Here is a 19,428-nt window from a genome sequence, read left to right as displayed (position 1 = left end):
AAATGTGGCGCCGACAGTGTGCCCGTTTCTCGACAAAGCCAAAATCCAAGGCCCAACAAATAAAATATAGGAGTATGGCAACACTGTCAAATACGCTTTCATTCAATGGCAGTCATTAATTCCGTTTTGTTTTATTTATTTAATTTAAAAACGTTACAAATTTTGTCAAATGCTGGTTTAAAAAAAAACAAACATAGTTAAATTTGTTTTTTTTTTTTGAGGAATTTACAGGGTAACTCTGCCCTTCGATTTTAAAATTCAACATTTCCTATAAACTAAACCAAACCTAATTACGAGGTTTAACGATTGTCAACCTATAATAATATTAAGAGATATCCAAAATAAGAAGCCTAACAACTGGCAAATAGGAATCTAACTGGTGGGCTGTAAACTGGGTGTTTTGGATTCGTGTTAATCTATGGCTACTACATTTCGATCTTCGCTAGATGATTGTCCTGCTGTGATTTAGCGATAGCTGTCCGTTGGCCACGCGACTCTGAAGGCGCTGATGAGATAAGGGTAATGGGAATAAAAAAAAATTGTATATACATATGGGGAGAATAAAAGATGCACTTACCTTGTTGAAAACATCCCGCATCTTGCGGTTGCAACGACGTCTTCGTTCTTCCTCCCGGCGACTTTGGGCGGCCAACACTTCCGGCAAACTTTGGCATCGCTTTGTGGTCAGCGCTTTCATTTCCCTGGTGGTGAATATCCTCAAACGTGCTGCAAGGATTGTAGAAATAAAAATAAAATTAGTAGATAAAAGGTCCTTCTTTTTAAAATAATCAATTAAATATGTACATGGAAGTTCCTTCTTTTTATAATATTCAATTCAATAAAAACATGGAAGTTCCTTCTTTTTATAATAATCAATTAAATAAGTGCATGGAAGTTCCTTCTTTTTATAACAATCAATAAAATAAGTAAATGGAACTTCCTTCTTTTTATAATAATTAATTAAATAAGCAAATGGAAGTTCCTTCTTTTTAAATCAATCAATTAAATAAGAACATGGATGTTCCTTCTTTTTATAATAATAAATTAAATAAAAACATGGAATTTTCTTCTCTTTTTATAATAATCAATTAAATAAGAACATGGATGTTCCTTCTTTTTATAATAATAAATTAAATAAGAACATGGAATTTTCTTCTCTTTTTATAATAATCAATTAAATAAGTGCATGAAACTTCCTTCTTTTTATAATAATCAATTTCTGAGAACATTTCTTTATCTCAATTCAATGGCAAAGCAAACTTACAAGTGGCTGGCGGTGGCAGCTGGAGCAGTCGCCTGTCCAGCGTCTCCAGACTGGTGCTCTCGCCCAGCAGTTGGTCCAACTCCTGCCGTCGCACGTTGCGTATCATCTGCATTTCATTCAGGATGGCCTTGCGTTCCTTCGACTTGGCACAGAACTCCGGGCGTGCCAGCTGCAGTTGGTCCTGCAGGGAGCGCGTTTCGGGCAACACTTCACTGCCGCCCGTCGCCGTGAACTGGATGACATAGGCGATGGCCTGGGGACGCACCTGCAGCGTCTGTCGCTGCATCTCGACGGGATGGAGGATGGAGGATGCAGCCTTCCTGGGCACCCGCCTCACCCGCTGGCAGGCCACGTCGTCGTACTGGTGCGTGGTGGTCGTCGTCGTGGTCTCACAAGTGTTCACCATTCCCATGGGTATCGAGATCTCCGAACTGATGCACAGCATCGAGGAGGAGGATGAGCTGGTTGTGGTCGTGGTGGATCTTCCCATAGCCGACGTTGCGTTCTTTGCTTGTTCGATTCGTTCGTTCGGCAAACTCGTGGCCACCATGGCTGCCTGGACATAGCTCGTGGCATCCTGCGAGTTCACCACCTGGTAGTAGATGGCCCTCTCGTTGTCCGCACAACTGTACCCGGCACTGGCACTCAGGTGCGGCGGAGTGGCGTAGGCACTCCTCGTCGCCTGGGCGTACTGCATCTGCAGGTATTGCTCCTCCTCCTCCTGCTCCTGCTGCTGCTCCTCGTGTTGCTTGGGCCTTTGGTGTTGCTGCGAAAAAGAAAGGGACGGAGTGAGTGAAAGGAGGAAGGAACTGCAGGAAGGATGATATTATACCGGACAGTGCTGGCGATGATGATGGTATATTCCCTGCTCCTGCAGCTGCTGCTGGTGGTATAGGTTTTGCTGCTGGATTAGCTGCTGCTGCTGCAGCAAGAGCAACTTTTGCTGCTGCTGGTTTTGGTAGTGCTCGCGGAACTGTCGCTGCCGCTGCTGGACGAAGGAGCAAACGCTCTCGCTGCGGGCGCCACCGCCACTGGAGGAACTGTGCGAAACGACGAGCACCGGCGTGTCCATCTTCTTGCGATTCTGCTGTGGCTTTTGCTGGTGGAGATGCGGCGGTGGTGGCGGTGGCGGTGGCGTCGGTGGCGACTCAGAGGTGCTCATGGATGTGGTGGGCACGGGAGGCAGTTCCTTGGGCGGCACTCTCACCGATTCAATCCTCACTGGCGGTTGCGGAGTTCTCGATGTTCTCGCTGTTCCTTGGATTTCTTTTCCCTCCTCCTGACCACCGCTACCCCTCTCCGAACTGCTTGGCAATTGCACCGAAGGCACCGCTGAGATTAGCTTATCCCCGGGACAAGACGATCCCTTGTCCGTTTCGATCTGCACGGTGTTGTTGCAGCGTGGCAGCGGCAGCATGGTCATCGCATCGCCCAAGAGCTTCTGCAACGCCTGCAGGCGTCGGATCTCCGTTTCGATCCAACCAAGCTGGTGCCTTCTCTCCGAATCGAGGCCTCCCCGCAGGCGCTGCTCGTACTCGATCTCGCTCTGCGTCATGGGATTCAGCCACTCCTGCAGATCCGATGGCTCCGCATCCGCATCTGTGGAGGCGGCCTCTCGTGTGGGAACATTGGTCTTCTGGGTGATCACTTCGTGGGAGGCGCTGGTTGAGCCGCTGGTGGAGAAGCTGGGGGGAACCACTGGTGACGGTGTAGTTCCAGTAGTTCTACGCTTTCGAGGAGCGGGAACAGGCAAAGTGGAAGCCGAAGGCTTGCTTTTTGGTGAGTTTGGCGGAGCCGTTTGTGTGGTATTCGTGGCCACATCTTGTCGCTGCAGAGGAGGAGTTGCCCCTAAAATAGGATTTAATTAGTAAGGAATACTATTACCTTAATGATTCACCCACCTTTACCCTGCTCCTTTGAGTTCGACGAGTGATTGCTCTTCAGGGAACGCAAACTGCTGCTCGATTCGGCCAAATCCAGACAGGAAATCCGCCTGGCTATATCCTTCACTAGCTTCTTTTTCTGTCCTTGGCTGAGACTACGGGTTTTAACCAGCGAGCACAGCAAATCGATGCCCAGATCCAGTTCCCCACGTGGTCCTCCTGCAGATTCCATTCCAGCGGAAGAGGATGTGGATGTGGAGGCGGCTGCGTTGCTGGATGGGTTTGCTGGTTTCGTTGGTTTCGGTGGTTTCGGTGGCTGCTGGTTCTCCTTGTTCTCGCGCCTTCGGCTGCTCAGAACCTTCTCGAATTGGGCTGCTGTATATTGACGCTCCTGTTCGCGTTCCTTTTCCCGCTGCTCAGCTTTTCTTAGCTCCTCTTCGAGCTGCATTCTCCTTTGTTTCATGTATTCATCCCGCTTCTTTCCAACTTCATCCAGCTGCTGGTTTTCTGTTTCTGTTTGTTCTTTTTGCTGATGGTCCTCCCTTTCCTCCTGCACCTGCTGCTTCCTTTTCTGCTGCTCCTGCTTGGCCAACTGCTTCTCCTGCTCGTCCATGTGAGTATGGTAATCAAAGCTACTGGCCGCCGAGCTGCCGTACAGCGAGGAGCCCTGCGATTCCCGCCGTGAACTGGACCGCGAATCGCCCAGCCTTGAGCTCATCCGTGATCCCATTCTGGAGCTGTTCTGAGAGTTGAGCCGGGAGTCGTCTCTTTTGTAACTGCCCAGGGATTCCCTTCGCGAGCCGCTCATCGAAGCTCTGAGGGAGCTGACCTGCGAATCTTGAACTCGACAGCTTATCCGTAAATCCTTTTCTTTTGTGGAATCTTCCTCTTTGTTCCTGTTGTTCAATGAAGCTTCCTTAGTTTCCTCCTTCCTGGACTTATCTTCTTTCGGTGAACTAATTTCTGCAGATTCTTTGATGGAACTCCCGCGACTGGTTTCATTTTGGGAGTTACTATGGGCAGACTCCCTTCTTGAGCTGCAGCGGGAATGCTTCTGCTGGGAACTAGCGCAAGAATCCCCCTGCTTTAAGCCACTTCCGGAAACCTCTGGCGTGTCGTCCTTCCTGGAGCCCAAGGAACTCGCCAGAGAACCCAAACCGGAGGTGGAGCACTTGCCGCGTGCACTGCGGTTGACGAACGTGCTGGAGGCCAGTGGTTGCGTGGGCTTGTCCTTCAGTGGCGAAGGTTCTTCTGCCTCCGCCTCCTGTCGCTGCAGTCTGTCCAGATCCGTCTCGGATCGCTGCTGGATGGGCTGACGCCAGCCACACTCCTCCAGAACGGACCGCTCCAAGGTGCTGATGTTGCTGGTGGACACTGCCCGCTTGTAGTAGCCGACATCCGCCGCTGGATCCCATTCCAAACGCTTGTGCGACTTTATGGCAGACTCTGGTGTCTGGGTTTTCTTGGTGTGCATCTCCTTGGGCGGCTTGGTGGGCGTCCTCAGATCCTCCACGGACAGCGACATGGTCTGGGTGGCCGCCACGGGTCGCAAACTCTGGCTGTCGGCCAATATAATGGGTATAATGGTGTATTCATCGGGTTTCGACTGGATTTTTAGTGTTTTTTGTGGCTTAGCCTCCTGGGAAATGGGTATATTGAGGGGTGGTGAGGGTGGTAGCTTCAGTAGCTGCCCCTCTGCATCTTCTTGCCCTGCTGGACACTCACTACTCCTTATGCGTCGCCTGTGACCAGATCCTGGCCGAGATCCAGATTCCTTTGGGGGACAGGTGATTCCCGGCGGAAGGATGGCTGCCAGGGCACAACTGTTGGTGCTGCCACTCGCCCCACTGCTCGCCGTTGACGAGAAGGCCATGAAGCGTTCCAAGTCCCGATCCTCCGCCAGTTCGGTGATATATTCCCTGGCTTGTGGAGGAACGCGCGATGATTTCGCCGGCTTGCGATGTCGCGAACTGGACATCTTCTCGATTTTAGGAATCGCCTCACTCGGTCCTCAAGGATTAACCAGTTAATTGTGTAGCTCTATGTCAGTTTTGCTCGAAGCGAATTGCGTTCTGGGGAATTGTTTTCAAACGTTAAGGAATTTCGAGCATTGTGGCAGTGCTGGTCAACTCTCAATGTTTTCGGTGTTGCCCAGGACGCCGTTAAATTAGGTAAGGCACTTCAGGCGATAGTTGGGGGTTTTAATTCAACGGTTTTTTAAAAATTATCTATTCTACAGGTCAGCTTTTTAGTTTCAATAATTTATAAGTTAAAAAAATATGCAAAAATAGTCTATGTTAAGCCGACACATAACAAATCAGTCAGTCAAAAATAAAAAAGTTTCGAGACATTACATTTACAGAGAAATTACATTTAACTTTAACAGTAACTATCGATAACAAGTCCTTCCTTCCCTAGTGTAACCGGTTCGTGAGCAGTGCTGGTAAACCGTTCAAACGGTTCCAGCTGCCCGAAGGATTTTCAAAATGGCATTTTGTATTGTCGCTCGTTGTTTATAATCGCTGCTTGCTGTCGGAAAAACCCATTTAGCCCTGTTTAAAAATAAGTTATCAGTTTATAGCAGAGCAGAGTGATTAAAGAGCCAAAGGACAATGTTGGAGACCAAAAGCATAGCTGCTTTGCATTTTTCGGAGACGCCGCGCAAGCGCAAAAGGGAGACGCCAAATAGGAATGCTGCCCCGCCCCCGAATCTACAGCAGCAGCAGCAACAACAACAGCAACAACCCCTGGAAAAGGACGCGAAGGTGCGGCAGGATGCAGCTGTCAATCCAGCGGAGTCCTGTTTTACCAATGCCGCTTTCAGTTCCACGCCCAAGAAATTAATCGGTCGCCGTCGCTTGGCCAAGGAAAATAGTAATCCTTTTCCCGGTTTGGAGGTGAAATCCATTTCCGATTTGGCTGTGGAGCAGCAAAAGCAACAGCAGCAGCAACAACCACAACAACAAACGCTGCCCGTTAATCCCTTCGAGGTCCTGCGTCAGCCGCCGAAGAAGAAGAAGCGCGAGCACGCCTGCTTCGAGAATCCTGGCCTGAACTTGGAGCTCCCAGAGAAGCAGTTCAATCCCTATGAGGTGAGTTTGGTTGATATTTTTACCATTTTTATTTTAGTTTAGTTTACTATAGTTTAAGTACAGTTATTGCTCAGCTATTTCTTTAAAAACAGACATATTAACAATTAAAATAAAATTCATATTTCATAATTCATTTATATTTCAAATTGGGTTAGCTTAAGATATAGAGTATTATAATTTATTGTTGTTTGCTTACAATATTAACAGTTAAAGTAAAATTAATATTTCTCATTTATATTTCAAATTGGGTTAGTTTAGTACCTACATATGGTATTATAATTTCTTGTTTATTATTATTGTTACTATTATGTATATTTAAAAATGTACTATTCTGTAATACATATTCGAAGTTTCTGCACTCCTTGTGTTTTTTGCAGGTCATTCGCTTGGCAGCAACGCCCGCGAAGGGATTCGTGAATCCCGGCCTGAATTTGCGCGGCAGCGATGCCCCGGCCTCGCTGAATCCCTTCGAGGTTCATCGACCCAGCGAAATCGCAGAGGCGGCCTGCAATCCGGAGGGCGTGGCCAATCCAGCGCTGGCCGACAGGGATGCGGAGGAGCCGCTGCCCACCAGCTTGAAGATCGGGCTGCCGTTCACTCCGACTCTTGGGTGTCGCATCGATTTCCACGGGATGTCGCTGGCCCAGCTGACGCCCAGCAAACTGCTGGCCGAGAAGCTGGTCTTCTCGCCCGTTCCGGCGCCAAAAAGATCACTGGGTGCCATCAGCGAGGAGTCCTCCTCCATGGATATTGGCAAGGAGCTGGACCGCTATCAACTGGAGCTGGAGAACAGCATCAACGAGGCGAAGCTGAGAAAGAACGGCGTGCTGGTGGACAAGGAGCTGCCCCGGAGAAGTCTGGAGGTGGAGCTGACCAGGAATGGCAAGGTTTCTCTGGTCATGGAAACCGATTCGCAGGAGCTGCTGGTGCAGGAGTTGGCCAAGGGAGAGAGTCAAGTGGAGCGGCGACTGGTTTGCACCAGGAGACGCACGCTAACCGAGATCAGCGAGGCTCCCGAAGCGGAGGAGGAGGAGGAGGAGGATAGGGAGCAGCTGCTGGAGGAAGATGTGCAGGTGGAGACGGAAACAGAGAAGCTGCTCGAACAGGAGAAGCGCCTGGAGCAGGAGATGCTGCTCGAAGAGGAGCGGCACTTGGCACGGGAGAAGCAGTTGGAGCAGGAGAAACTCCTCGAGAGGCAGAAGCATCAGGAGAGGGAAAAGCTGCAGGAGAAACTCCACGAGCAGCTCAGGGAGAAGCTGCAGGAAAGGGTCAAGCTGTTGGAGAAGGAGAAACGGGAAGAGGAACTCCTGGAGAAGCAGAAACTGGAAGAGGAACTCCTGGAAAAGGCAGGAGAACCCGAAGGCGATGTGGCCTACGCTTCGGAGTCCGACGAGGAACCCAACGACCTGGACTTCAAGGCTCCCGCCTCCCGCTTCGTGCGAGCCTACCGGCCAGCGGGTCAACCCACCAAGGCGGCCAGCAAGGAGTCCCTCCACTCGATCGCCTCCAGCAAGTCCTCCAAATCGGAGGAGGTGAAGCCCAGTGGCGGTGGCATGAAGGGCATGATAAGAAAGTCCATTCGCCGGCTGATGCATCCCACCCACACATCGCCTGAAAAATCCGATGAGAAGGAGAAGGAAACAAACAGTCACCACCACAACATAATCAGCTCCATTCGGCACAGCCTGCGGCGGAGGCCCCAGAAGTCAGCGGATGCGGATGCCCAAATGGAACCCGTTCTCGCGGACATATCCATAATCGACACCAGCGAACGGACGATGAAGCTCCGCTCGAATGTCGCCCAAACGGAGTACATGACCATCGAGCAGCTGACCAACGAGAAGAAGCACACGCTGAGGAACAGCATCCGGCGGTCCACGCGGGACGTCCTGCGTCATGTGTTCCACAAGAGCCACGATGCCTACGCAACGGCCAAGTAATGTGGCTCCCATCGGTGTGGGAAAGGCTTTCGAGGGATTAAAATAGGTTCACAAAAAATTCAGATAGGCCTGAAAAGTATTTCATGATCAATTTTTGAGACTCTCTTTTAAAAGATGGCATTATTACAATATCTTCTTTAATACAATACCATTAAGATTGTTTTGCTTTGGTCCTGAGACTCTCTTTTAAAAGAAGGCATTATTAAAATCTCCTTTTCTTTTAATACAATATCATTAAGATCGATTTGTTTTGGTCCTGAACCTCTTTATATTTCTGTTATGTTACCCTTTAATTAAACTTTTTCACAAAGATAAATGAAAAGCTTAGAAAAGGCAGAACCCTATCCCTACAAAGTCGACCCACTCCGCCAAGTTATTGACTTCTTAGAAAGCACTTCTTTTTTAGCACCTAGTTAAGTTTTTCAATGCACCCAAAGATTGTCACACAAAACCAGCAAACCGAAAGGAAACATATTTTCAACTGAATAACTAAATCCATCTGGATTTTTATCGAGATGGATTGGTTTTATCTAGCTTTAAGTTTTTTTTTTAACTTTAAAGGGAATTCCCTTAAAAACCTGCCGCAAATTGAATCACACAATGTTTTTAATGTTAAGTTCTTGATGTTTGCACGTTTATTCATATATGTATGTTTCTCAAATGTCTTTTTATATATGCATATTAATATATAACATTTACACAAACTATTTGCAAGGTGATTTTCTACATATTGAAAGGACGCAATAACAAACGAAGGATTTAAGGATTCTTAGAAGATTATACAGAAACCTTTCATTTAGCTTAAATAAAGGGAATACTTAAACTAAAAGTTAGGCAACAGTGCAATGTAACTGATTTTTTACGATCTAGAGATTTTTCTTATAATATTTAATTTGATAAATTTTATTATATTTATTCATTGGGGAACACACTTTTGATTTATTTAAGAAATGCTTTCATTTGCAAATGTTTTACTAATTTTAGACAGAAGAAGTTTCAACTTAAAACCTATATAACTTTTTAAATTTCAGTAGGTAACAATTCTTAGTTTAAAGTGGTCTGAAGTTTACTTTTAACTTATTTCCTATGAAAATGTTTACTCTAATTTAATGGATTTATACTTTTCTTTGAATTAGTTGTGGTAAATGTTGGTTATTAATTATAGTTATAGTTTATAGTTATTTGCAAGTGATTCCATTAGTTCTCAGCAGTTTTTCAAGTCGGATTAAATTGGAAATTCAACATTGGGGGTTCGAGTGGCATTAGCTATTTCTAATTTCTATTTGTAGACAGGGGTTGGGAGTTCCAAGTCATGTTAGCTACTTCTATTTGTAGACAGTTTGGAGGAGCGGACGCCTCCGCTGGTCGATCGGCTTGTAGGCGTGCTGGTAGACGCTGGCCAAACGCCAGTGCTCCGGATAGCCGCCCTGTCCCGCTCCGCCCGCCTGGCTCTGGAACGGCGGCACCAGCGTCTCGATGTCGTAGTTCTTCTTCGAGTACGGCTGTCGGGGGCGTGGCACCACCAGCACCCTGCCCGCTCCACCGCCCCCGCATCCGTGCTCCAAGCCCACGAAATCCCCGGTGGCATTGTGTTTCGGCACTCCGGCCCGAAAGGCCGCCTTGCTGGTGAGGCAGTGACCATGACCATGACCTCCGTGACCTCCGAAGGACGGTGGACAGCAGCGGGGAGCGGGAGCCACTTTATGGCAGAGTCGACGGGCGGGACGACGCAGCAGGACGTCCCGCTTGCAGGGCGGTCCGCCCGATGGCCTGCAGTTCATCGGCGACTGGCAATCCTGTCCAGAGTCCGGACCCAAGTACTTCTCCCTTAGAGCTTGGTAGGTCTTATCCCCCAGCAGCGGAGAGGATTGGTACTGCTTGGCCAGTCGGTCGGGCATTCCGCGACCGGGCAACTCTGCTGCCAGGTTGCCAAAGCTAACGCCGCCGTTATTTGGTCCTCCCAAGCCGGATGATCCCCGCCTGCAGTGCGCCGCAGAGGCACTGGAGTCCCGGGAGACACTGCGTGCCCGCTGCCGCGATGGCGGCGAGTAGTCGCAGGCGCAGGGATCCTCTCGATCCAGCCGCGCTCCTCCAAAGTCGGTCCTCTTGCGCAGGATGTCCTTGTCGAAGAAGTCCGCCTCGCCCAGTGTGCTGGTGAAGACGCCAGCGGAACGTCCCAGGTCCGAGGACTGCTCCTCGCGCGGCGTCTTCACGCAGGTGAACACAGCCGGTCCGGCGGAGTCATTGGAGCCATCGATGTGCCGCGCCAGCCGCGGTTCGTCGGCGGGATTCGCGGGCTTAAAGTCCCAGCAGATGGCCAAATCCATGGGTCCCATTTTCTTGGCCGGCGCAGAGCCCACACCCCGAAAGGGATCCCCGTTGCCCAGAGCTCTGGGCACAATCCCACCGCCCGTCTTGGGGCGGAACACCTTCATCTTGGTGCAGTGCGTCGGGCCGGCGTTGTGAGTCTTCACGCCCACGCCCGTGGCAATGGGATCGATCTCGAGTGCGAGACCCGCATGGCCGCCGGAGATCTGGGCGCGTCGAAAAGCCAAATCCGCAACGCAATCGGGCAGCGGCTGGTGGTCCAGGTTGTCCTGGTGCATCCGCTTGGCCAGCTCGAAGTTGGCATAGGCCGGAACCACCGGCGATGGGCAACGTTCGTTGGGCTTCTCCGTGATCGAGTGCAGCGGCATCTTCTTGATGAGATCGGGCGTTGGGTCCGGATTCGGATTCAATTGTGGCACACCCACCGTGGGTAGCGAAATGAGATCCTTGCCGTGGTCGAGGACCGAGAAGCTCAGATCGCTATTCCGTTCCAAGTGATCCGCGTAGCGATTCTGGGCAGCTGCCAAAGCGGGAAACTGTCGTCCCGCCGAAGATCCAAGTTGTTCCCTGTACTTGATGGGCTGTGTGTCCCGAGTGTCCAGCGTGAGACGCCGCAGGGCAATGTCCTCCGCGGAGTCCTGGCGACTCTGGTCGAGGAGCTGCTGGTGCGAGGGCAGCCGGAACTGGGGCTCCGTGAAGTCGCCGGGCGTGTAACTCAGTTCCGGAAGGTTGGCTGTTTGCGACATGGTTGGATGGATGGACGGAGTGGTTCAGTGGTTCAGTGGATCAGGTTCGGGTGCGGAATCAGGATCAGAATCGGGATCACTTATTACATTAGCGATTTGAAATCGAGATGCGAGTGGAGATGGGATGAAGATGAGAACGATGATGAGATGATATGGATATATGTACAATACAGATGGGTTTCAATGAGGTGAGTGAACTCAAACATAAGTTATTCAATTGTAGGGAAAGTATTGGAAACATTTTAAAACCTATTGAAAATAGAACAAGTTCATAAATCGAAATACATAATTTTATATTCATTAATTTTTTAGTCATTACTTATTACAACCGAAAAACCATTAAAAAACCAAAATATTAGTGATTTCTACCAAAATTGTCAACTAATTTTCCAAGTTTGTTCTTATCAACTAACTAAAGGATCAGTTAAATGTCAATTAAATTATATTAAATAAAATAGATTGTTGTCTTCTCTGTTTTTAAAAACTATACTTATTTCGGCTGAAGGTAATTTAAAATATGGAAAAAAATGATGACTGCAAGGGTATACTATATAGCTCCCTTTCTTGTTTTTATTACTTTTTACTTTTCTTGGAAATAATAGTGATATATATTCTTTCGTTTAGTATTGTAATATGTAATGCTAAATGTTGCCTGAGGGGAGGCGATGCTTTAATGAGAAAGCTAGTTCTTTACAAAAAGTAAAGTAATATATTAAAGTGCTAGTGCTTAGTAATTCTATTTAATGTGCTAGAATATTTGTTATTATTATTCATCATTCAAAACGTAGCCAAAGGTAAATTTATTTTCTCAAGTTTTAGAGGACATTTACGTATGGCACTTCGATCCCTTGCGTTCCTTATCCTTCTACTTGTCCTTGCCCTTGTCCTTGGCCTTGTCCTTTCCCTTCTCCTTGCTCTTCTTCTTCTCCTTGGTCTTCTCCTTATCCTTTTGCTTTTCCTTGTTCCCTGGTTTCCCTGCACTCGTGGCAGTAACCTTCTCGGCAGGTGGATTCGGCTTGTGGCGATTCTCATAGGAGACCATCGACTCATTGGCGTGCATCGTGGGACGACTCTTGGGAAATGCGGTCACCGTTCGCCTGCGACGCCTTTTATCGGTGGCCACGTTGGCCACCTTCGAAGCCTTCGGTGGCATTCTCACCGTCTTCTCGATCTAAGGAAAGGTGCAGGTGCAGTGGCAAGTGCAAGTGACAGTGACTGTGAAAAATACTCAGAAGAAAACCCCATAAAATTAATAAAACCTTTCTAAACTGTTGAACTTCTGCTTGAGCAACTGAATCACTTAGCAAATACTGACTTGGATGGAATCACTAAGCAAATATTGATTTGGATGGGTGTTCTTCTGGGTGTCTGGCTAACTAAGATCAAAGAAAGCAACTGCTTGGGTCACCAGGTGACCCAAGTCACCGACTCACCACCACTTCGCACTTGGCGCGCTTGCAGCGCTGACTCCGCTCGTAGAGCTGCTTGAGCTGCTCGAGGCCCTCGCACTTCGTCTGGCACTTGGGCCGCTGCCACTGGGGATCGCCCGGGTCGCCCAAGGTCGTCCGCTGGTCGCAGGCCAACGCCCGCCGGTTCTCCCGCTGGCAGCTGCAGAGGTCGCGCGGATATCCGGCGAACTTGTACCGCCCACTCAGGCAGGCATCGTAGTGGGCGCAGAAGCTGCGCGTGATCCGCAGCGGCAGCTCGTAGGTGCCTCGGTACTGGCCAAAGGAGTTGCCCTCCCTGGGGATGGTTCACCAGGATTTATATACAGTAAAGTGTAAGCAAATTAGTGGCTTTAAAAACAACTAAGGTTAGTTCTAAGTAATGGATAGCAACCAAAAGTATCTTGATCTTTGGGAATTACTTTTAAGATTACTAAATTTTAAGAACCTATTAATTTTTCCTATTGCTTATTGATTAACCAATTAACCTTTTAATAAAATGTAACCAAATGAGTGGATTTATTAAGCTAGAACTAGTACTTCCTAATCAGTAAGTACCTAATCAAAAGAATCTTGATCTTTACTTACTAAATTTAAAGAACCTATTATTATTTCCTATTGCTTATTGATTAACCAATTACCCTTTTAATAAAGAGAAACCATAATAAAGAGTAGAGGTACTAAGTAATGCATAGAAATCAAAAGAATCTTGTTCTTTGAGAATTACTTTTAAACTTACTAAATTCCAAATACCTATTAACATGTCCTATTATTAACCAATATTAATTAACCAATTAACCTTTTAACTCCGGGCAGCAGGTGTCCCCTCCGATCGGCCAAGGGCTTGGCGTTCTTCTTGAGTCCTCGTGGGCGGGGGGCGGCGAATCGCTTGTACTCCCAATTGTTGAGGCGCTTCGCATCGAACCTTCCCTGGAACTGCAATGAACGGGGGACATCGAAGTGGTTAAGGACGACAGAAAGGAGCGGGAACGGAGAGCTTAGCCAGGACTCGATAGACACCTGTTAGGAAAAGGCGCTCTCGTCTCGAGTAATTCCCTTATTTATGGTCCCCGGACAAACAAACCAATTGATAAAAAAGCCCACCCCGAATCCGCATCGAAGGGCGGGAACAACCCCGGAATGAGGAATCCGGGGGGCAATTACACGGCGTAATCTCTACGCCGGAACATGTGTAGAAAGGCATTTGTCTAATGCCACTTAATGCCCTGTTTGTGTTTGCCTTTCGAAAGTTAAGGCCATCGGCGTTAAAAAACGAGCCAGCGATCTTTAAGCCTGGGTCATTTATCACAAGGATTACTCATAAACAGGTATCGGAATAAAAAAAAAAGGAAAATAATGAAAGCATAACAATATGTCTGCAATTTATGAAAATGTTGTATCATTAAAAAGTTATTTTTAGAGCATAATAAAAAATATATAATAACGAGTTCAAAGAGATATTGATAAACGATACAAAGCAAGTTAATCTTTAAACTAGATAAGATATATATGATTTCTTTTCTAAATATTATAGTTTGTGGAATCAGTTACTTGAAGACATACACATTTTAAAAGACAAGCTTTATAGATACAATAATCTTTTTAAAGGCTTTTTTTGTTTTTTAGTTCCACAGTTCGATGATGAACTTGTTTCCAGTTGAAAATTGAATTGACCTATTTCAGTGGGGCTTTGTGGTTCAAAGGAGACTCTTTGAGGCTTCGAAAAAGAAGAAGTCTTCCCACGCGTACGAGTTTCAATTAGGAAATGCAAATGGCCAACCGCTGGTAACTCGATACCCGAGCCAACTGGGCTGTCAGCACTCGATTGCGACGAGACGAGAGACCTTGATCGATGGGTGGTGTGGGTGGTGTACAGTGGGTGGCACAATCGGTGGCTTGGGGGGAGTAACGAGGGCACACGTTCGCAGCGCGTGCCTCTCTGTTTGGTCCACCACAATGGAGATGTTGTCACTGTAATTAAATTTGCACGGCAATTACACAAAGCCAGTCTGTCTGTGCCTCTCAATTGAGGAGTTCCAGCGTGAAAAATACAAATTGATTTTAAACTCAATTAGCAACAAAGGAGCTGCCGTTTAACAATAGGGATTACAACACTTGGCCCGTTGCGATTGCGATTGAGATTGGTGCTGGGATCGAGTGGGTACGGATGGCACAGATACTATATATAGATAGATAGATAGTTCGCACCCCTTGGAAGGACGAGGTGGTCGGTCGTCACCCCTCCGAAGCGAAGCGATGATTTTTATGGCAACCCTCTGGGGTGCAATTTATCACATGGTGTCCTTGCAACTCGCATCCGCAGGATTAGACAGTCAAAAAGCTAGTTGGAGAGCACGTGCAAGGATGGATGGTCGGAGTGGAATGAGATCGGATGGGATGGAATGGAATGGGTGTCGCATCTCCTGCTGCACTTGTAGCCAAGGACTTACGGGTGGCAAAGGTCCTCCTACTCCTGCTCCTTACTTCCCTTTCCCGTTTCCGTTTCCTTTTGTCCTGGTCGAGGCGACAACCACTTAAGCTAATTTCACGCTCTGCCGCCGACTGTCCTTTGGTCAAAGGCTCTGTTTTCCTGCCACTTTTCCTCCGAATCAATTTCCCGAACAGCTGTCGACTTGGCCAATTGAAAAACCATTAAATGCAGCCACCGAGCACATCTTACTTTCAAATTACCAATCTTGTGTGTTCTTAACGAAATTCCTTCACCTCCTCAGCGAACCGATTCCGATGCGATTGTGTGTGTATATGGGAAATAACTCTGGACTCCGAAATCCAGTTGCGTGGCAATCGAAGGGGGCCAAAAGGCGAAAGGTCTGGTCCAAAGTTACCGTTACCAAGTAAATAAACTTTAACTGTCGCTATTTGCAAATGTGCAAGGGGCAAAAACAAAAAAAAAGGGGAGCGAGTGGAAAAGGTAACGGTAAACGGTACGGGATGCGTACGTCATTCAAAACAAAAGCCCCAACACACAGGCGACATGTTTTCGAAGGTGATCTAACCCGTTATTTAGAAATATAATGAAATGACTAACTAAATGAAGAGTTTAAATAAAATCAGGTTAAGTCTCTTTGCTCCTTATTTATTAATTTAAGAACGAGTTAAGTAAAATAAGTTAATTAAGCGCGAGGTGTTATACATAGGTTTACTTTATATTAGTTATATATGTACGTTCAAAGAAAACATTCCATGTCATGGACTCCAATTTTATCCATCACTATTGTCGCCTGTCTCTTGTTTTTGTTTATAGTCGTCTGTACACCCACTCCCATGGAAAACTCACTCAGACAGGGACAAACTGCAGACTTTCGGAATGCAAACGCCTTTTACCAGGAGAGAGGAGAGAAAAGGATAACGAGGGAAAGAGAGGGAACGTATCGAAATTGGTTGCCAATGCCACGTTGTTGTTATTATTGTTGTTATCGTTGCGAAAATGATTACGGGAACAGTTATATATATACGGATGTTTGTATACCGTTACCCTTACCAACCGAATTAGGCCGTTATTTATGGAAAGCTGGCAACTCTGGCCAACAGCCTCCCAACAAAACAAAAAGGCACAGGGTGTTTTTTTCAAGCTCACCTGCTGGGCGCTAAAGTTCAGGGCCATCGTGGAATTATTAATTTCGAATTTTGATTTATTTGTGAAATTTTTAAATGAACTTCAGTGTTACCTATTTATTTAAGTAGAGAGTGAGTCTGAAAACTGAGGCACAGGTGGCCCTGTTTTCAAAAGGGGGCGGAGCCTGGCGCACAGGATACTCAGGATACTGTTTAAAGGGGGTTTGGGGCGGTTAGCATCTGGCTTCTCCACATAAAACGTCCAAGCAAATGGAAAACTCTGAAACACCAGCTGAGGTTCAAACATCCAGACAGTCGTTGAGTGGAAAAGTTGAGGGAAAGTGCAAAAACACATAGCATAACTCACGTTCTGTTCACATGTATATTTATTCTTTGACTGGCTAACATATACACACAGTTTAGTTGGAGTATAAACAAATATCACGGCTTAGGAGCTAGACAAAAAAAAGTGCATCGATTAGGGCTAATTTTAGTATGCCTATTATTTAAGGTTATTATTATGGTCTAGGTTTTCTTTTATATATATATATGATACATGAAATCTCCAGAGTTTTTGGATACAGTTTTATATGCAAGCCCCTTTGAATTATCTAATTTACCGTTAACTTAACCACTACATTATTTAAATAAGCATATTAACCTTTGGTTAATGTTTTGAGTCATAGGTTAGCAGGTCATAGGGACTTGGATTTCTTTTAAAACCAATTCAAGTTTAAAACAAAACAAACATTTTCAAAATATCAAAATCGTTGGGGAAACGATGAGATTTTAGATATACATATATCTGTGTTCTGGTGTTCACCTTTTTGGTTAGTTAAAGGATATAGGTTAACTGGTCAGTTTATAGAGACCACTTTTCCAGACCCTTGATTATTTAAGCACTGAGTTTCGATCCTTTTCCTCAATCGCTGGTTAAGTTCTTGAACATTGGATGTAAGGTTGTAAGCCTTCAAATTGGTGTGGCAAAGACTTAGGTCTTGCTTGGTTGATCTCAGGATATTTACTGGATCCAGGTCAAAGGTCGTAGGTCAGCTCCCCCACCTCCTACGGGGGAGCGAAGAAATTGGCCTCGTTAAAGAGGCAGCTGGTGGCGAAACTGGAGGCGCCGGCGCTGTCTCAGGGTGTCTCCAGCACGTGATTCAAATAGGCAATGTAGCAGATGGCCAGCTTGAGGATCTCGATCTTGGACAGCTTCTTGTCCGGCGGCAGCGTGGGCAGCAGCTTGCGCAGCTCCGCAAAAGACACATTGAATGCCTCCACACGGATCCTCTCCCTGGTCGCATGGGCCGTCCTGTACTTCAATGTGGCCCGCCGCCGGCGACGCCTTTCCTCCCGCGACAAGCCCACCAGCTCCGAGGGATCCAAATGGGCAATGGGCGTGGTTCTACGCCGTGGTGCCGGCGTGGGCGGCGGAGGCGGCGCTGGTTGGGCGGCCGTCTCGCAGGCCATTCGCGCCTGAAAACGCTTGTCGATGTCCAATGTCGTGCTGGCCGCATAGTCCTCGCTGACCAGGTGCGGATTGTTCGGCCCCACCATCTCGTCCTCGTCGGGCAGATAGTAGCGACTGAGGGAGATGCTCTGCGGCGGACCCGCCGCCATGTGCGTCATATCGTAAACCATCCTGGACACTACGGGTTTCCCAACTTGACGGGGGCTCTTCTCTTCGAACCGCTCGCGATTGCTGAAAAGGAAGTAATGTCCACATATTAAGTAAGCGAATGTTATAAATACTACTGTTCGATACCAATTCCAACATTCGTATCTAACTTCTTGAAAAAAACTTGACAAGTTTCACAAAAGGTGACCCCAAACTGAACTCTCAGATCGCAGTGTCCACATATTTAGTTTGCGGGAGTTTCGAAGACCATTCGATATCAATCCTAACATTCGTTTCCCACTTCTTAAGAAAAACTTCACAAATCTCGAAAAAGGTGACCCCAAACTAAACTCTCAGATTGCAATAATTAAACCGAATCCTAAACCGAATCGTTTGTAGTTCATTTCTCAGAAAATGTGCATTTAAATTGTTCATATTGCTGAATATTTGTGTTTTTACATGACAGCTCTTAAAAAAAAGCTGTAAATTAAGAATAAACCTGCAAACCCCCGAAATCAAAGAGGCTGTTTCTGCATTATTAATGGTTCATTTGTGGACATTTGTGGTTAAGGGTGTGCGAGTGTGCGAGTGTGTCGCCCTTTGGCAAGGACACACCCCTTTCGGCATATGCTGTTTGCGTTTGCTATTATTGTTATTTATTTTTATTGTGCTTATTGTGTTTATTGTTTATTCGCAGCATATTTTCACACCTACACAAATAGCTGAACAATCGGCACGTTTATTTGCCCGCGGGAGTTCTCAAACCTCAGAAATCGTAACCCCAACTCGCAAAACCGAAGGGCCCTGAACCCTTTTGTGTCCCAGTTGTTGCGGTTTTTGAATGATTATTTATAAATATATTGATTTAATGGGTTTTTCTGAAAAGTCGCACAAATTGCATCAAGTCGAAGACGTGAACATTGCTCTCTTGGGTTTTGTTTTTGTGTAAGGGGGGAGTTGGTGTCACCGAACCTTTGGAAATCTAATCTTGTTCAAGGAATCTGCGGCAGTGACCATTTAGGATGTTGCCTAAATCTCTAGAGATTCTGAAACTTTTTACTCGGGCCGAAATCTTCACTTGCCACTAAATTTAAATCTTCACTTAAACTTAATTTTAAATAAATATCAATGTGGTTAAAAATCCTTTTTCTCAAAAGGTTTTATATTAATTTGCTATTCATACTTTTTACAAACTTCCCAGCTTTTTGGTATATTAAAGTACTTAAAAAAAATGAAACTTACAGCTTTTACAGGTGCAGGGTATTCCTAAATTCTTGGCGAAGCTCGAAGATATCCTGGGCTCTGCTGCTCGCCTGATGGACACACAAATTGAACTGACTTCCGGTTGGGAAGCTGCAGCTTCCTTTATAGCGAAAATCAACACAACCCTATTCTGTGAAAGTCAACCAATGCCGAATAAACCACCCTGGCTGAGGAGCGCCAATTGTAGCCAACAAAATGGCGGTTGTTTTGCAAAAGACCGCCCCTTTTCTTACCAGATAAACCATCCCCTCAGGATGCTGTGGCACGCAAAAG

The 19,428-nt window shown here is 46.7% G+C and overlaps 5 protein-coding genes across 5 annotated transcripts; 1 reads left to right on the top strand and 4 right to left on the bottom strand.

The window, feature by feature from the left end:
- Positions 1 to 36: 36 nt before the first annotated feature.
- Positions 37 to 5,158, bottom strand: LOC108086498 (Alstrom syndrome protein 1 homolog a; the record flags this gene model as incomplete). The annotated part of the gene is given in 6 exon segments (XM_017183424.2): positions 37 to 470; positions 473 to 505; positions 578 to 726; positions 1,265 to 2,030; positions 2,097 to 3,112; positions 3,166 to 5,158. Coding segments are annotated over 6 exon segments (4,002 nt in total), but the record flags the coding sequence as incomplete, so codon positions are not given.
- Positions 5,159 to 5,612: 454 nt separating this feature from the next.
- On the top strand, positions 5,613 to 8,886 carry LOC108086509 (trichohyalin). Its single transcript, XM_017183438.2, has 2 exons — positions 5,613 to 6,239; positions 6,617 to 8,886. The coding sequence occupies exons 1-2, from the start codon at positions 5,760 to 5,762 to the stop codon at positions 8,177 to 8,179; spliced, it is 2,043 nt and encodes a 680-aa protein (XP_017038927.1). The 5' UTR covers positions 5,613 to 5,759; the 3' UTR covers positions 8,180 to 8,886.
- A 220-nt stretch (positions 8,887 to 9,106) lies between these two features.
- Positions 9,107 to 11,373, bottom strand: LOC108086491. Its single transcript, XM_017183416.1, has one exon. It carries the CDS (start codon positions 11,251 to 11,253, stop codon positions 9,505 to 9,507), a length of 1,749 nt encoding a protein of 582 aa, XP_017038905.1. The 5' UTR covers positions 11,254 to 11,373; the 3' UTR covers positions 9,107 to 9,504.
- Positions 11,374 to 11,974: 601 nt separating this feature from the next.
- On the bottom strand, positions 11,975 to 16,407 carry LOC108086488 (protein Flattop homolog). Its single transcript, XM_017183413.2, has 4 exons — positions 16,297 to 16,407; positions 13,498 to 13,634; positions 12,687 to 12,996; positions 11,975 to 12,424 (listed from the first exon to the last, which is right to left on the bottom strand). The coding sequence occupies exons 1-4, from the start codon at positions 16,321 to 16,323 to the stop codon at positions 12,119 to 12,121; spliced, it is 780 nt and encodes a 259-aa protein (XP_017038902.1). The 5' UTR covers positions 16,324 to 16,407; the 3' UTR covers positions 11,975 to 12,118.
- A 249-nt stretch (positions 16,408 to 16,656) lies between these two features.
- LOC108086490 (helix-loop-helix protein 1) lies at positions 16,657 to 19,221 on the bottom strand. The gene is made up of 2 exons (XM_017183415.2): positions 19,135 to 19,221; positions 16,657 to 17,976 (listed from the first exon to the last, which is right to left on the bottom strand). The coding sequence occupies exon 2, from the start codon at positions 17,913 to 17,915 to the stop codon at positions 17,412 to 17,414; it is 504 nt and encodes a 167-aa protein (XP_017038904.1). The 5' UTR covers positions 17,916 to 17,976; positions 19,135 to 19,221; the 3' UTR covers positions 16,657 to 17,411.
- Positions 19,222 to 19,428: the final 207 nt, after the last annotated feature.

Source organism: Drosophila ficusphila, unplaced genomic scaffold, assembly GCF_018152265.1.
Source record: "Drosophila ficusphila isolate 14025-0441.05 unplaced genomic scaffold, ASM1815226v1 contig_198, whole genome shotgun sequence".
Taxonomy (NCBI): domain Eukaryota; kingdom Metazoa; phylum Arthropoda; class Insecta; order Diptera; family Drosophilidae; genus Drosophila; species Drosophila ficusphila.
Note: the sequence above shows the minus strand (reverse complement) of the source record. Positions and strands in the feature narration are given on the sequence as shown.

Excerpts from the sequence above, each read along its gene's own strand:
- LOC108086491 (XM_017183416.1), bottom strand. The coding sequence starts at position 11,253 with ATGTCGCAAACAGCCAACCTTCCGGAACTGAGTTACACGCCCGGCGAC.
- LOC108086509 (XM_017183438.2), top strand. The coding sequence starts at position 5,760 with ATGTTGGAGACCAAAAGCATAGCTGCTTTGCATTTTTCGGAGACGCCG. Across the intron at positions 6,240-6,616 it reads AGCAGTTCAATCCCTATGAG|GTCATTCGCTTGGCAGCAAC; the intron begins GTGAGTTTGGTT and ends TGTTTTTTGCAG.
- LOC108086488 (XM_017183413.2), bottom strand. The coding sequence starts at position 16,323 with ATGGCCCTGAACTTTAGCGCCCAGCAG. Across the intron at positions 13,635-16,296 it reads TGAACTTTAGCGCCCAGCAG|TTCCAGGGAAGGTTCGATGC; the intron begins GTGAGCTTGAAA and ends CGTTCATTGCAG. Across the intron at positions 12,425-12,686 it reads GCGCCAAGTGCGAAGTGGTG|ATCGAGAAGACGGTGAGAAT; the intron begins GTGAGTCGGTGA and ends ACCTTTCCTTAG.
- LOC108086490 (XM_017183415.2), bottom strand. The coding sequence starts at position 17,915 with ATGGTTTACGATATGACGCACATGGCGGCGGGTCCGCCGCAGAGCATC.